This window comes from Saimiri boliviensis, chromosome 14, assembly GCF_048565385.1.
Source record: "Saimiri boliviensis isolate mSaiBol1 chromosome 14, mSaiBol1.pri, whole genome shotgun sequence".
Lineage (NCBI taxonomy): Eukaryota > Metazoa > Chordata > Mammalia > Primates > Cebidae > Saimiri > Saimiri boliviensis.
In genome coordinates, this window is record NC_133462.1 from 32,601,977 (window position 1) to 32,618,046 (window position 16,070).

General features: G+C 44.8%; 1 protein-coding gene across 2 annotated transcripts in view; it reads left to right on the forward strand.

The window, feature by feature from the left end:
* The window catches only part of ADGRE3 (adhesion G protein-coupled receptor E3), a 46,343-nt gene that overhangs the window by 4,423 nt on the left and 25,850 nt on the right, over positions 1-16,070 (forward strand). Inside the window, exons 2-7 of one of the 2 annotated variants that reach the window (XM_074384501.1) lie at positions 1,679-1,729; positions 5,321-5,440; positions 6,674-6,829; positions 9,132-9,169; positions 12,226-12,304; positions 15,487-15,606. In XM_074384501.1, the coding sequence (XP_074240602.1) occupies positions 1,679-1,729; positions 5,321-5,440; positions 6,674-6,829; positions 9,132-9,169; positions 12,226-12,304; positions 15,487-15,606 (564 nt within the window). Of the gene's footprint in view, positions 1-1,678; positions 1,730-5,320; positions 5,441-6,673; positions 6,830-9,131; positions 9,170-12,120; positions 12,305-15,486; positions 15,607-16,070 lie in introns of both variants that reach the window. The other variant, XM_010352468.2, reaches the window with a different exon arrangement.

A 16,070-nucleotide genomic window follows, 5' to 3' on the forward strand; every position in this document is an offset into this window, starting at 1 on the left:
AGCTGATTTAGAGAATATATATACTTGGGTATATGTTTATGGTAATAGCAGATGATGGCCATAGAGCAAGAGATTGTAACTCCTTATAATGTAGTCTAAGATATTAACTTTGAAGAAGAACTTTCCCATCTCTCACATACCCTGAATTTTCCAAAGGGACCTAATATAATAATCAGAAAGTTCCTCTTAAGAGGTGGAAGTTCAGGAAGAAGAGAGGATGCCGTGCTGCTGGATTTAAAGAAGAAGGAAGGGTCCATGAGCCAAGGAATGCAGCTCCTAGAAGCTGGAAAAGGCCAGGAGACAGATTTTCCCCTAGAGGTCTCAACAGGAACCAGCCCTGCTAACATTCTGGGTTTTCACCGATAGAGGCCGATTTAAGACTTCTGACCTCTAGAACCGTAAGAGAATAAATTAGTGCTGTTTTAACCGACTACATGAATGGTAACTTGTGATAGCAGCAATTGGAAATTTATACAGAGAGATCCAAAAAGATTTAGATTGCTCCCATGGCCATCCTTGAAGACTCACACAGCTAGCCCCTGGGGCCTTTTCTCCAAAACCCTGCAATTCATCTGCACTGCCTGAAATGACCAAGTCACATATTACTCTCTACTGGACTCTGAGGCTCTAGTGAGATCTGGTGAGTGGCATCTGCTGGGGGAGAAAGGACAACTCACTGTCACAATAAACATGCCAGCCTACGGTGTCGACAATCTGAACAGCACTTCCATGCATGCAGTGCCCTGTGGGATTTCTAAAAGAGAGGCCATGTGGTAAAATGGGTTATCAGCTAGAATCTAGAACCTGTGTTTAACCTCAGCTCTGCCACTGACTAGCCCCAGTGAATGGGCCAAGTTACTTACCCTGTCTGTGCCTCCATTTCTTAATCTGGAAAATGGGGATGATGCCAATAGCACTTTCCTGCTAAAGTCTTTGCAAAGCTGAAGTAAGTTCACTTGTGTAAAGTGCACAGTAGGTAGTAAGGGCTCATTTTATCTTAGACCTTACGGAAGTAGAGTTGAGACTTTTGCTCAATTCCCCCACAAAGGAAATTTTCTCTTCAAGACATTAGTGAGCAATGGGGAGTGAGTGTTTAAGTTAAACAGAAATCCTGGAGCTCAAAAATGCAATTGACAAACTAAAAAAATGCATCAAGTGTCTCAACAGAAGAATTGATCAAGCAGAAGAAAATTTATCAGCTCTAAGGCTATTTGAAAACACAGTCAGAAAAAAAAAAAGAAAAAATGTTTAAATGCTAATGAGATATAGAAAATCGCCTCAAAATGGTAAATCTAAGAGTCACTGACCTAAAAGAGGGAGTGAACAATATACCATATTTTCTTTATCTAGTCAACTGTTGGTGGACACTTAGGTTGGCTCCACGACTTGCCTATTGTGAATAATGTTGCCGGAAACATATGAGTGCAGGTGTCCTTTTGATACAATGATCTCCTCCCCTTTGGGTAGATACCTGGCAGTGAGATTCCTGGGTCCAACAGTCGTCCTGCTTTTAGTTCTTTGAGAGAGCTCCATACTCAACAAAAATGTTTTTGTGAGCCACTACATTTTGTGATTTGTTACACAGTGATAGATAACTAACACACAGTCCTTGGGCAATTTCCTTGAATCATTCCTCAATTGTTTCATGTCTCTCCCTTCTGTTTCCCATCTATTCCAGCCCTTGTCTTTCTGCTGAGCTTGTCTGGAGCTGTGATTCAGAAAACCAAAGGTGAGTGCTCAGAGCCAGAACAGAGAAGGTGTGGACCAAGGGCTGGACCTGGGGCCACCCACGTTCTCCAATGGGCCAGAGAAAAGTGCCTGTTCTGAGAGTGAGATTTAGGAAGGCTTGCTCCTGTGTTTTATTATTGGTTTGCTTAATTGATCATTATATTAAACATGAATAGCCTTTCATTTATCTTTTTTATCATTTGTAATTTGTCTGTTTTTGCTAACCACAATGGGTACAACGTGGAGCTAGAACAGTAAATAAAACACACAAAGTCTCATGAAGTAGACATCCTAGTTGAGAGACAAAGCAGTGGTAATCTTTATCATTCTGATCATAAACAGTCAACATATAATGAACAAGATCGTTTCTGTTTAATGTTACTCCCCCGGGCTCTCTCACTAGATTCTGATTCATCAGGTCTAGGGTGGAGCCTAAGAATCTTTTATTTTTCTTTTCTTTTTTTGAGACAGAGTCTCACTCTACCACCCAAGCTGGAGTGTATGGCACCCTCTCAGCTCACTGCAAACTCCACCTCCCGGGTTCAGGCAATCCTCGTTCCTCAGCCTCCTGAGTAGCTTGGACTAGAGGCACACACCACACTGGGCTAAGTTTTGCATTTTTTGTAGAGATGGTGTTTCACCATAACACCCAGGCTGGTCTCCAACTCCTAGACTCACACCATCTGCCTACCTCAGCCTGCCAAATTGCTGGGATTACAGGCATGAGTCACCATGCCCGCCCTGGAATGAGTGTTTAGTGGGTACAGAGTTTCAGTTTTACAAGATGAAAACAGTTATGGAGATGGTTCCATAACATATGAATGTATTGAATTCCACTGAACTGTGCACTTAATAATGGCTAAGATGGTAAATTTCATGTTATGTGCACGTCACCATAATCTAAAAAAAAAAAAAGAAGACATTCATGAGCAAGGTAGATTTTACTGGCCCATTCACAGGAAGGATGGAGGGGTATTTGCATTACAGGGCATGCCACATTTCACTGCAAAAAATTTCCATCTGCTTCAAGTCTCGCTTTAGCCACCAGTTGCCACAATTCCTCACTGCTGAGCCTCCCCAGACAACCCCAGCTCCCCTTCCCAGAGTTCTGGAGGCCATAAACAGCCTGCCTGAGGTTGCCATGTTGGAAGGAAGCCCAAACTAGCCCATGCCCTGAGACTACATGAAGGAACCACTTGTGCCCACCCTTCTCCAGTATGACCTCATCTTAACTCGATTACATCTGTGGAGACCCTGCTTCCAAATAAAGTCACATCCTGAGGTTCTGGGTGGAAATGAGTTTTAGAAGGACACTATTTAAACCAGTATACTCAGTATGGTGAGGTATTATGTCCTGGAAAAGGTCGAGAGTAGACTTTCAGAACTAAGCATAATCTGGGCAGGAAGAGAAGGAAAAAAAATGAGTAGCAGAATATATCATCTCTCCCTGTCCCCCCAGGAGAATTGTGCATTCTTAGTGGGTGACTATTTTGCTCCACTTAGTACAGTGCCATCTCTTCTGTATACAAATGGCCAACAGGCCAGGCATGGTGTCTCACACCTGTAATCCCAGCACTTTGGGAGGCTGAGGCAGGTGGATCACTTGAAGTCAGGAGTTCAAGACCAGCCTGGCCAACATGGTGAAACCCCGTCTCTATCAAAAAACACAAAAATTATCCAGGTGTGGTGGTGCACACCTGTAACCCCAGCTACTCGGGAGACTGAGACAGGAGAATCACTTGAACGCGGGAGGTGGAGGCTGCAGTGAGCCAAGATCACACCTCTGCACTCCACCCTGGGCAACACAGCAAGACTCTGTCTTTAAAAAATGGCCAAGAAACATGAAAAAATGCTCAACATCACTAATTACAAGAGATTTGCAAATCAAAACCACAATGCAATACCACCTTACTCCTGCAAGAATGGCCATAATCAAAAACGTCAAAAAATAATAGTTGTTGGCTTGGATGTGGTGAAAAGGGAGCACTTTACCCTGTTGGTGGGAATTAAAACTAGTACAACCACTATAGAAGACAGTATGGAGATTCCTCAAAGAACTAAAAGCAGATCTACAATTTGATCCCTAATTCCACTCCTGGGTATCTACCCAGAGGAAAGCAAGCCATTATACAAAAAGATACTGGCACAAGCATGTTTATAGCAGCACAATTCACAATTGCAAAAACATGGAACCAGCTCAAATGCCCATCAATAAACAAGTAAATAAAGAAAATTCACCGTGTGTGTGTGTGTGTGTGTGTGTGTGTGTGTGTGTGTGTGTATATTCATTCCATGGTATATGTGTGTGTGTATATATATGTATATATCATGGAATACTACTCAGTCATTAAAAGGAACAAAATAATGACATTGGCAGCAACCTGGATGGGATTAGAGACTATTATTCTAAATGAAATAACTTGGGAATGGAAAACCAAACATATGCTCTCATTCATAAGTGAGAGCTAAGCTATGAGGATGCAAAGGCATAAGAATGACACAATAGACTTTGGGGACTCGGGGGAAAGGGTGGGAGGTGGTGAGGGAAAAAAGACCATTGGGTACAGTGTACACTGCTCAGGTGATGGGCGCACCAAAAGCTCAGAAATCACCACTAAACAACTTATTTGTGTAAACAAGAAATAAAAGAAAAAATAAAAACAACAACAAAAAAAATACCACCTCTTCTGCCCAGACTCCCCTGCTTAACTATTAAGTTAAAAAATGGGAGCAGCTAGGCGACAGCTGTTAAAAGACAGGAGGAGAGGAGCAGAATAGATGGATAAACCAGAGGCTGAGTCTTGGGGGCTTAGAGTCAGGTCTTAATTCATTTGGGGATGGAATGGGGCACATCAGTGGGATTACAGGCACCTGCCACCACACCCGGCTAATTTTTGTATTTTTCAGTAGAGACAGGGTTTCACCATGTTGGGCAGGCTGGTCTCGAACTCCAGATCTCAAGTGATCCTCCCACCTCAGCTTCCCAAAGTGCTGGGATTGCAGGCATGAACCACTGCTCCCAGCCCTCTTTTGTGTAAATTCTGCAGTGGTTTTGAGAATAACACAGTTATATTGCATCAGAAATGTCTGCACTAAAATTAATTTGTTTAATGCCAACCCCAGTCCTTGATCATGCACAGGAATTCCACTTTTTCCTGTAATTATGGTTTGGTAGCTCTAATTTTTTAATGTGCTGAGATCTCACAAGAGGAAAAGATACAGTCTTCCTCAGCCTTGAGAGGACTTGCCCAGAGGCGAGACCTAATTATTATTTATTTTTGTTATTATTATTTTTAAACAGAGTCTCCCTCTGTCACCCAGGCTGGAGTGCAATGATGTGATCTGGGCTCACTACAATCTCCGCCTCCCGGGTTCAAGTGATTCTCCTGCCTCAGCCTCCTGAGTAGCTGGGATTACAGGCATGCGCCACCACACACTGCTAATTTTTGTATTTTTAGTAGAGATGAGGTTTCAGCATGTTAGCCAGGCTAGTCTTGAACTCCTGACCTCAGGTGATATGGAGGGGTGGCCTAATTATAAGAGGAGAGCTTGTGGCCCCAGTGCATTTAACCTGTCTGTCTTCTCCCTGCAGCTTCCTGTCAGTGCCCTGAAAATGCTTCCTGTGTCAATAATACTTACTGCACCTGCGACTCGGGATATACTTCTGGATCTGGACAGAAACTATTCACATTCCCCTTGGAGATATGTAAAGGTAAATAAATATTTTTTTTAAGAGACGGGTTCTCACTCTGTTGCCCAGGCTGGACTGCAGTGGCATGATCAAACCTCACCGCGGGCTGGGCATGGTGGCTCAGGCCTGTCTGTAATCCCAGCACTTGGGTAGGCCAAGGCGGACGGATCACTTGAGGTCAGGAGTTTAAGACCAGCCTGGCCAACATGGCAAAATCCTGTCTCTACTAAAAGTAGAAAAATTAGCTGGGCATGGTAGTGGGTGCCTGTAACTCAGCTACCTTAGAGGCTGAGGCATAAGAATCACTTGAATTTGGGAGGCAGAGGTTGCAGTGAGCCAAGACTGCACCACTGCACTCCAGCCTGGGTGACAGATCGAGACTCTGATCAAAAAAATAAATAAAAATACTCGCTGCAGCCTCCAACTCCTGGGTTCAAGCCTTTCAAGTAGCTGTGACTACAGGCATGCCACCACACCCAGCTAATTTTTTTTTTTAATTTTTTTGTAGAGAAGCAATCCTCCTGCCTCAGCCTCCCAAAGTGCTGGGATTATAGAAGTGAACCCTGTACCTGGCCAGTGGTAATTTACAAGTCATCCAGAAGCATGAGCGAAAGGGAGACAAAATGGGGGCTGTCTTGGAAATTTGGTGGTTCATTTAAGATACTTTCTTGTTTTGGTTGGGCGTGGTGACTGACACATGTAACCCCAGCAATTTGGGAGGCTAAGGTGGGCAGATCACCTGAGGTCGGGAGTTCGAGATCAGCCTGGCCAACATAGTAAAACCCCATCTCTACTAAAAATACAAAAATTTACCAGGCATGGAGGCGTGTGCCTGTAATCCCAGCTACACGGGAGGCTGAGACAAGAGAATCACTTGAACTCAGGAGGCAGAGGTTGCAGTGAGCTGAGATTGCTCTACTGCACTCTAGCCTGGGCAACAGAGCGGGACTCTCTCTCTCAAAAAAAAAAAAAAGATAGTTTCTTGTATCATTTCACGACATCCCTCCCCGTGTTTCCTGAGATCCCCTCCCAAATAAAGTGCTTATACTTATATCCTTGTCTCAATGTCTGCTTCTTAGAGAATCCCACCAAAGTCAATGAAGAAAGCAAAAAACTAAGATAAGCATGACCTAAATTGATTGGTCTTGGAAAGCCGGGACAGACCTTGCGGGAAAGAGCACAACTCCTGACACATAGTAGATGCTCAATCAATCTTTGCTGAATGAATGACGCGATTCCTTCTTTGTGTTCCAGATATTAATGAATGTCAACCACCCTTTAGTGTATACTGTGGGGTAAATGCTGCATGTCAGAATGTGGAAGGAAGTTTCTACTGTCACTGTGTCCCAGGATATAAACTCCATTCTGGGGATGCACAGTTCAAGAGTTCCAGCGAGAACACTTGTCAGGGTAAGAACGTTTCTATCCTCCTGCCTCCTCCTGCCTTCCTTCCTCTTTTTTTTTTTTTTTTTTTTTTTTTGAGACAGAGTCTCACTCTATTGCCCAGGCTGGAGTGCAGTGGCGTGACCTCAGCTCACTGCAACCTCCGCCTCCTGGGTTCAAGCGATTCTCCTGCCTCAGTCCCCCGAGTAGCTGAGATTATAGGCGTGCGCCACCATGCCTGGCTCATTTTTTTGATCCACCTGTCTTGGTCTCCCAAAGTGCTGGGATTTCTTACAGGCAAGAGTCCTTCCTGATTTTTTATTGACTCTAACGCCGGAAAAGATGTTCTTGTTATGGGGCCAGGATACTTTTTTATTTTCTTCAGGGAACTAGAAGAAAACAAAGGAAAGGAGGAAGTTCAACTCGAGGGAAATAATGGGGTGAGAAAGGGAACCGTAGTCTGGAGATGGAGGAAGTGATAAGGTGATGATTGAGACCACATTCTTTGAACTGCAAGGAAGTGAAACTCACTCAGGCTAACAGGCAGAAAAGATGGGTTTATGAAAAGGGTGTGTGGCCATACCCTGCAAGGACAGGAACGCAGCTGGGCTTCTGGAATTATCCTTGAATCTACTCCTTCCTTCTCTTTCACTATAGGCTGGCTTTCTCTGCTTCCTAGACCCCAGAACAGAAAATATGACCACCAGCTGGGAGGGATGACTCATGCCTGTAATCCTAGCACTTCGTGAGGCTAAGGCAGGCAGATCACTTGAGACCATGAGTTCAAGACCAGCCTGGCCAACATGGCAAAAACCCATTTCTACTAAAAATAGAAAAATTAGCCAGATGTGGTGGTGGGTGCCTGTAATCCCAGCTACTAGGGAGGCTGAGGCACAAGAATCTCTTGATTCCAGGAAGTGGAGGTTGCAGTGAGACGAGATTGTGCCACTACACCCCAGCCTGAGTAACTGAGTGAAACTCTGTCTCAAAACAAAACAAAAAAAAAGGAAATATGCCCACCAGTCACTCCAGATCTTACCTTTTCTGTTGCCCCAACCAACCAAAGAGAGATCAGTTGACTCTCTCAAAGACCCCATTGCGAATTCTTTGGGAATGCACAAATTGAGCCAGTTTGAGCCCCATGTGCACCCTTGGCTCTGTGTCCAGGGAGAGGTGCTGTGTCAAAGAAACATGATCACTCCCACGGAAAACACTGATGGGAAAAGTCTATATGAGAGAAGAGATGAGAGTTGGCAGATCACCCACGAGGTACTGGCTGCTGTCGGAATAATAAGAGAAAGACTTTTATTTTTCAGAGATGGGGTCTCACTCTGTCACCTTGGCTGGAGTGCAGTGGCACCATCACAGCTCACTGCAGCCTTGAACTCCTAGGCTCAAATAATCCTCCAACGTCAGCCTCCTGAGTAGCTGAGATTATAGGTGTGAATCACCATACCTGGCTAATGTCTTCTTTTTTTGAAGAGATGAGGGAGGGTCTCACTATTGTTATAAGTAAAATGTTGATGCTGCAAAAGAAATTACCAACCCAAATGCCCATCAATGATAGACTGGACAAAGAAAATGTGGCACATCTACACCATGGAATACTATGCAGCCATAAAAAAAAACGACAAGTTCCTGTCCTTTGTAGGGACACGGATGAACCTGGAAACCATCATTCTCAGCAAACTGACACAAGAACAGAAAACCAAACACTGCGTGTTCTCACTCATAGGCGAGTGTTGAACAATGAGAACACGTGGGCATAGGGAAATATCACACAATGGGGTAGGTTGCGGGGTGGGGCTAGGGGAGAGACATTGAGGGGAGGGGAGGCTGGGGAGGGAAAACACTGGGAGAAATGCCTGATGTAGGCAATGGGGAGATGGAGACTGCAAACCACCATGGCATGTGTGTACCTATGCAACAACCCTGAGGATGTGCACATGAACCCCAGAGCTTAAAGTACAATTAAAAAAAAAATACAAAAATGAGCCAGGCCTGGTGGTGCATGCCTGTAATCCCAGCTACTTGGAGGCTGAGGCAGGAGAATCACTTGAGCCCAGGAGGTGGAGGTTGCAGCGAGCCGAGATCAAACCACTGCACTCCAGCCTGGGCAACAAAATGGGACCCTGTCTCAGAAAATTTAAAAAAAAAAATTAATAAAAATAATTTAAAATTTTTCAATTTTAAATAAACAAAAACTATGAGTTCAGACTTTCACCTTTCTAGGTGCAAAGTTTCCACCCCGTTACCTGCCCCACCTGCCCAGCCCTCTACCAGGACATTCTCAGTTCCAATAGTAACTGCTTCATGACGTCTTTTGCAGACGACACCTCCTCAGAGACAACCCAAGGCGGGAAAGAGGTGAGTGGAGGCGGATCCCTGGACCCTAACCAAGTAACAAACATCAGGTAACAAATATTCACAAAGCCCAAAGTGAGCAAACGGGGATGGATTTAGGGCAAGACCTATATGTTATATATAAATATATAAAATATTATTAACATATAATATCATATTGCTACATAATAGTACATGTTACACATTGTTTACATATTATATACAATTATATACTATATATAACTGTGGTATCTATACATATATCTATATATATCTATATAGCTAGATAGCCAGATAGATAGATAGATAGATAGATAGATAGATAGAGCCATTAGGTATACTACTACATGTGTATCATTATATAGCTGACTATAGATATATCACTATATATACAGGTGAACCACATACATTTGAACTGCAGGGATTCACTTACACAAAGACATTTTTTAATCAAATGTGAATCAAAAATACAGTATTGCCGGCCAGGCATGGTGGCTCAAGCCTGTAATCTCAGCACTTTGGGAGGCCAAGGCAGGCAGATTACTTGAGGTCAAAGTTCAAGACCAACCTGTCCAACATGGTGAAACCCCGTCTCTACTAAAAATACAAAAACGAGCCAGGTGTGGTGGTGCATGCCTGTAATCCCAGCTACCCAGGAAGCTGAAGTAGGAGAATTACTTATATCCAGGAGGGTGGAGGTTGTAATGAGCAGAGATGGTGCCACTGCACTCCAGCCTGGGTAACAGAGCGAGACTCTGTCTCAGAAAAAAATAATAATAAATACAATATTGGCAGCATGCAAAACCCACAAAGAGGAAGGACTGACTTTTCATAAGCGAGTTCCAAAGGAGCCACTGTGGGACGTGAGCATGCATGGATGGATTTAAGCATATAGGGATGGTCCTGGAACCAATATCATGTGTATACCAAGAGAGGACTGTATCTATATCTATTTATAGACATCGGTATAGGTAGACATACGCTGTGCATGTAGGTACATACATATGAGCGTGTGTGTATGTTGCCCTCTAAAGACAGGAATCTATCCCAGCCCAAGAAAGACAGGCTAAGAGAGAGTGTGTTAAGGTCTGCTGAACAGCTACACAAAGGAGAGCCAGGTGTTCAATGGTAATCATCAGCATCTCTGGCCAACTGACAGCATTTATATAAATATGTAATCACATCATGTAAACAATCCCTAGACCGTAAGCTTCTTGAGAAAAGGAAGAAAACCAACCCCAAATTAGGAGTTCAAGGATTGAAGTCATGAACAAATAAAGAATCACGTAATCCGGCCAGGCACGGTGGCTCATGTCTGTAATCCCAGCACTTTGGGAGGCCGAGGCGGGTGGATCACCTGAGGTCAGGAGTTTGAGACTAGCCTGGCCAACATGATGAAACCCCGATGTCTACTAAAAATACAAAAATTAGCCAGGCATGGGGGGTGCATGCCTGCAATCTCAGCTACTCAGAAGGCTGAAGATCAAGCTTTTTTTTGCACTTGTTGCCCAGGCTGAAGTGCAATGGTGCAATCTCGCTGCAACCTCCGCCTCCCAGGTTCAAGCGATTCTCCTGTCTCAGCCTCCTGAGCACCTTAATTACAGGCATGCACCACCACACCTGGCTAATTTTGTGTTTTTAGTAGAGATGCGGTTTCACCATGTTGGACAGGCTGGTCTTGAACTCCTGATCTCAGTTCATTCACCCCCACTTGGCCTCCCAAAGTGCTAGGATTACAGGCATGAGCCACTGCACCCAGCCCTCTCTTCTCTTTCTTTTGCCTATTAAACCTCCACTTCTAAACTCACTCCTCATGTGTGTCCATGTCCTTAATCTTCTTGGCACAAGATGACAAACTCTGGGTATTTACCCCAGACAATGACGCCGCTTCAATAGTGGCAACCACACCCTTGTTGTGACAGTGACAACCAAAACGTCTCCAGCCATTGCCGCATGTGCCCAGTGGAGGGAGTAGCAGAATCGCCTCCGGTTGAGAACCACTGTCCAATTGCTCATAAACTTATCACTACCTTGTTGGCAAAAAAAAATGTTAAGAGGCCGGGCGCGGTGGCTCAAGCCTGTAATCCCAGCACTTTGGGAGGCCGAGGCGGGTGGATCACGAGGTCAAGAGATCGAGACCATCCTGGTCAACATGGTGAAACCCCGTCTCTACTAAAAATACAAAAAAATTAGCTGGGCATGGTGGCACGTGCCTGTAATTCCAGCTACTCAGGAGGCTGAGGCAGGAGAATTGCCTGAACCCAGGAGGCGGAGGTTGCGGTGAGCCGAGATCGCGCCATTGCACTCCAGCCTGGGTAACAAGAGCGAAACTCCATCTCAAAAAAAAAAAAAAAAAAAAATGTTAATAATAACTAACCCGGCAGGGCACGGTGGCTAACTCCTCTACGCCCATCACTTTGGAAGACCAAGGCACGAGGATCACTTGAGCCTGGGAGTTCTAGACCAGCCTGGGCAACATACCAAGACTCTGTCTATACAAAAAATAAAAAATAAAAATAAATTAGCCAAGCATGTCAGCATGCACCTGTAGCCCCAGCTATTCAGGAGGCTGAGGCATGAGAATAGCTTGAACCCAGGAGCTGGAGCCTGCAGTGAGCCGAGATCCCACCACTGCACTCCAGCCTGGGCAACAGAGCAAGACTTTGTCTCAAAAATAATAATAATGACTCACCCTTACATAGCTTTTGCCAGGCACAGACACTGTCCTAAAAGCATAGCATGTGTTAACTCTAATCTTCCAGAAAACCCTATGAGTTCCTTTTCCTGTCCTGGGACACAGAGTGATTAAGCGACTTGCCCAAGGTCACACAGCTGGGACATAGCAGAGTGCCAGGATTTGAACGTGGTTCCTCCAGCTCCAGAACCTGCTTTCTCGCGCTTTCTACTGCTCTTTTGGATATGGGGACTTAACAGATTGCATTTTTTTTAAATGAAAATTCTTTATGTCTTCAAAGCTGCAAAAAATTGTGGACAATTTTCAGTCACTTCTCACCAATCAGACTCTATTGAGAACAGGAGAGAGACAAGAAATCTCATCCAGAGCTACCTCTATTCTTCAGGATGTGGAATCAAGTGTTCTAGAAACTGCCTTGAAAACGCCAGAACAAAAAGTCCAGAAAATCCAGAACAGTACTATGGGTAAGACACTGATGACTAGTTAGTAGCTGGGGGGACTGGTTAGCAGCTGGGGTCTGGGTCAGGCAATTAGAAAAAAAACAATTGAATACACCACATGAGTCTATTTCTATAAATTACATAAATTTGTATAAATACTAGAAGACACAAACTTATCTGTAGTGAGCGTAAGGGGCAGGAGGGAGGGATGGCAGAGGCATGAGAAAACCTGGGGAAATGACTGGGGTGATGGAAATCTTCCCTGCCTTGACTGTGGCATTGGTTTCGGAGGTGTATACACCCAATAAAACTCACCCAACTGTACACTTTAATGTGTGCGGTTTGTTAGACATCAATTGTACCTCAATACAGTGGCCTACTCAGAAGATTGCCAACGGTTTCCAATCCCAGGTCCGGAATTTTCACTTAAATGTAGTTTGAGGACCAGGCATGATGGCTCATGCCTGTAATCCCAGCTCTTTGGGAGGCTAAAGTGGGAGGATTACTTGAGCCCAGGAGCTCAAGAACAGCCTGGGCAACATAGCGAGACCCCATCACTAAAAAAGATATTTTTTTAATGTGCCAGGTGCAGTGGTTCATACCTGCAGTCTTAGCTACTTGGGAGACTGAGGGAGAGGATGGCTTGAGCCCAGGAGTTTGAGGATGCAGTGAACTATGATCTGCCATTGCCACTCCAACCTGGATGACAGAACAAGACCCTGTCTCAAAAAAATAAAAACAGGTTTCGGGCTGAGCAAGGTGACTCCCACCAGTCACACCTGTAATCTCAGCACTTTGGGAGCCCGAGGTGGGTGGATCACTTGAGGCCAGTAGTTTCAGACCAGCTTCGGCAACATAGTGAAACCTCATCTTTACTAAAAATAACAAAATTAGGCTGGGCGCAGTGGCTCAAGCCTGTAATCCCAGCACTTTGGGAGGCCGAGGTGGGCAGATCACAAGGTCAAAGACGGAGACCATCCTGGCCAACATGGTGAAACCCCATCTCTACTAAAAATACAAAAAAAAAAAAAAAAATAGCTGGGCATGGTGGCGTGTGCCTGTAGTCCCAGCTACCCGGGAGGCTGAGGCAGAAGAATTGCTTGAACCTGGGAGGCGAGAGGCGGAAGTTGCAGTGAGCCGAGATGGCGTCACTACACTCTAGCCTGGCACCTGGCGACAGAGTGAGACTTTGTCTCAAAAAACAAACAAACAAACAAACAAACAAAATTAAACGTGGTGGTGCACAACTGTAATCCCTGCTCCAACTCCTGACCTCAAGCAATTAATCAGCCTCAGCTCCACAAAGTCCTGGAATTACAGGCATTAGCCACTGTGCCCGGTCATAAAATAGTGTCATTCTTAAAGTGCTATTATGTTGCTTGATTCTTTTTTTTTTTTTTAACCTTTTAATATACACAAAAGGAGTTAGGAGAATAAAACCCCAGATTCACCTAAAAGCAGGCCAACATTCAAATACAGGAAAAACAATTCCAACTCACAGCCAGTCTTGGGCTGTCTGCTTTTAAGATACATATTTTCATGAGCTTAACATTTTTTTAGCTTTATTGATGTATAATTGACAATAAAATTGTATATACTTAAGGAGTACAGTACGATGACTTGATATACATATATAGTGTGGAATGACCACCACAAATTACCTAACACATCCATCACTCACCTGGTTACCTTTTTTCTCATGAGTTTTTCTTGATAGCAATTCATTCGTGACTTTATTTTTATTTGAAGCCTGGTTCCCCACTATAGGAATATGTCATCACTTATTTATTTATTTTTGAGACAGAGTCTCACTCTGTCACCCAGGCTGGAGGGCAGTGGCTCGATCTCAGCTCACAACCTCTGCCTCCCCGGTCCAAACTATTCTCTTGTCTCAGCCTCCCAAGCAGATGAGATTACAGGTACACACCACCATGCCCAGCTAATTTTTGTGTTTTTAATAGAGCTGGGGTTTCACCATGTTGGCCAGGCTGGTCTTGAACTCCTAGCCTCAAGCAATCCACCCACTGTGGCCCCACAAAGTGCTGGGATTACAAGCCACTGTGCCCAGCTTACATCGTCACTTATTTAATCAATTGCTTCTTGTTGAACATGTAGATAATCCCTCATTTTCCACCATTATCATCTAAGCTGCTGTGAACTTTCTTGTAGCTAAATCTGCCCTTTGTCCAAGATCATTTTCTGAGAACAAACTCCTAGAATTAGAACTGTTGCTTCAAAGGTGGTATGCTAGGGGCTGCTAGTTAAGAACCTGGGTTCAGGAGTTAGAGTCTTAACCTAACTTCACTTCAGGTTCCTCATCTATAGAATGGTTCCGGCTGGGCACAGTGGCTCACACCTATAATCCCAACACTTTGGGAGGCCGAGGCGGGCAGATCATGAGGTCAGGAGTTTGAGACCAGCATGGTCAACATGGTGAAACCCCGTCTCTACTAAAAATACAAAAGTTAGCTGGGTATGGTGTCAGGCACCTGTAATCCCAACTACTTGGGAGGCTGAGGCAGGAGAATTGCTTGAACCCAGGAGGTGGAGGTTGCGGTGAGCGGAGATCATGCCATTGCACATCACCCTAGGCAACAGAGGGAGACTCCACATCAAAAAAAAAAAAAAATGGTCCCTCATGAGGTTACAGGTTATTATAAGACAACATGAGCTCTTAGCTCAGTGCCCAACACATCCTAGACATTCAGTATGTGTGAGCCCTTTCTGTTGCTATGGAAAAAAATTTTTTTTTGAGACAGAGTTTCTGGAGTGCAGTGGCACGATCTTGGCTCACTACAACCTCCATCTCCAGCGTTCAAGTGACTCTCCTGCCTCAGCCTCCCGAGTAGCTGGGATTACAGGCATGCACCACCACTCTCAGCTAATTTTGTCTTTTTAGTAGACACAGGGTTCCTCCATGTTGGTCAGGCTGATCTTCAACTCCTGACCTCAGGTGATCCACTCACCTTGGTCTCCCAAAGTGCTGGGATTACAGGTGCGAGCCACTGCACCCAGCAACATTTTTTTTTTTACAGGCAGCATCTCATTGGGTTGCCCAGGCTTGAATTCCTGGGCTCAAGCAATCCTTGTGCCTCAGCCTCTTGAGTAGCTGGGACAACAGGCATGCACCACCATGTCCTGTTCTGATGCACGTGTTTTAAGCTTCTGACAATATCGCTAAGATGGCCCATTGCTTTTCTTGCCAGCTGTTGAAACTCGAGTGATCACAGACAATTGCTCTGAAGACAGACAGACATTCAGCTTGAACGTCCAAATGAACTCCATGGACATCCATTGCCGTGACGCCATCCAGGGAGACACACAAGGTACGGGTGGGGGCTGCACTGAGAATCCGTCACGAGCCGTGTCCTTGTGTGAGTTGTGGGGAAATAGGCCACTGGGCTCCTCCCCTAATGGGCGTGTTACCCTCAAACTTTGATATTGGAGACTCTCCCTTTAAAAAAAAAAAAAAAGCATTTTCCCCAAACAGAGGCTTTCTATTATTCAGTATGGGAGGGACTGTTTTTGCAATTTGGGAGGGAGGGGAGTGCTGTGCTGCCTGTGTCGCACTTTGGGTTCACCCAGAAGCAAATCCTGACTGAGGAGTTTCTTTGGGAGGCGATCCCCAGGAACAGCAGTGGTGTATTCATCAGGGTTCTCCAGAGAATCACAACTAGCGTTAAAGCGTAGGGTGTGGGAGGTGTGTGTGTGTGGAGAGAGAGAGAGAGAGAGAGAGAGAGAGAGAGATGGAGAGAAAGAGATGTGGAGAGGCAGATGGAAAGAGAGGGAT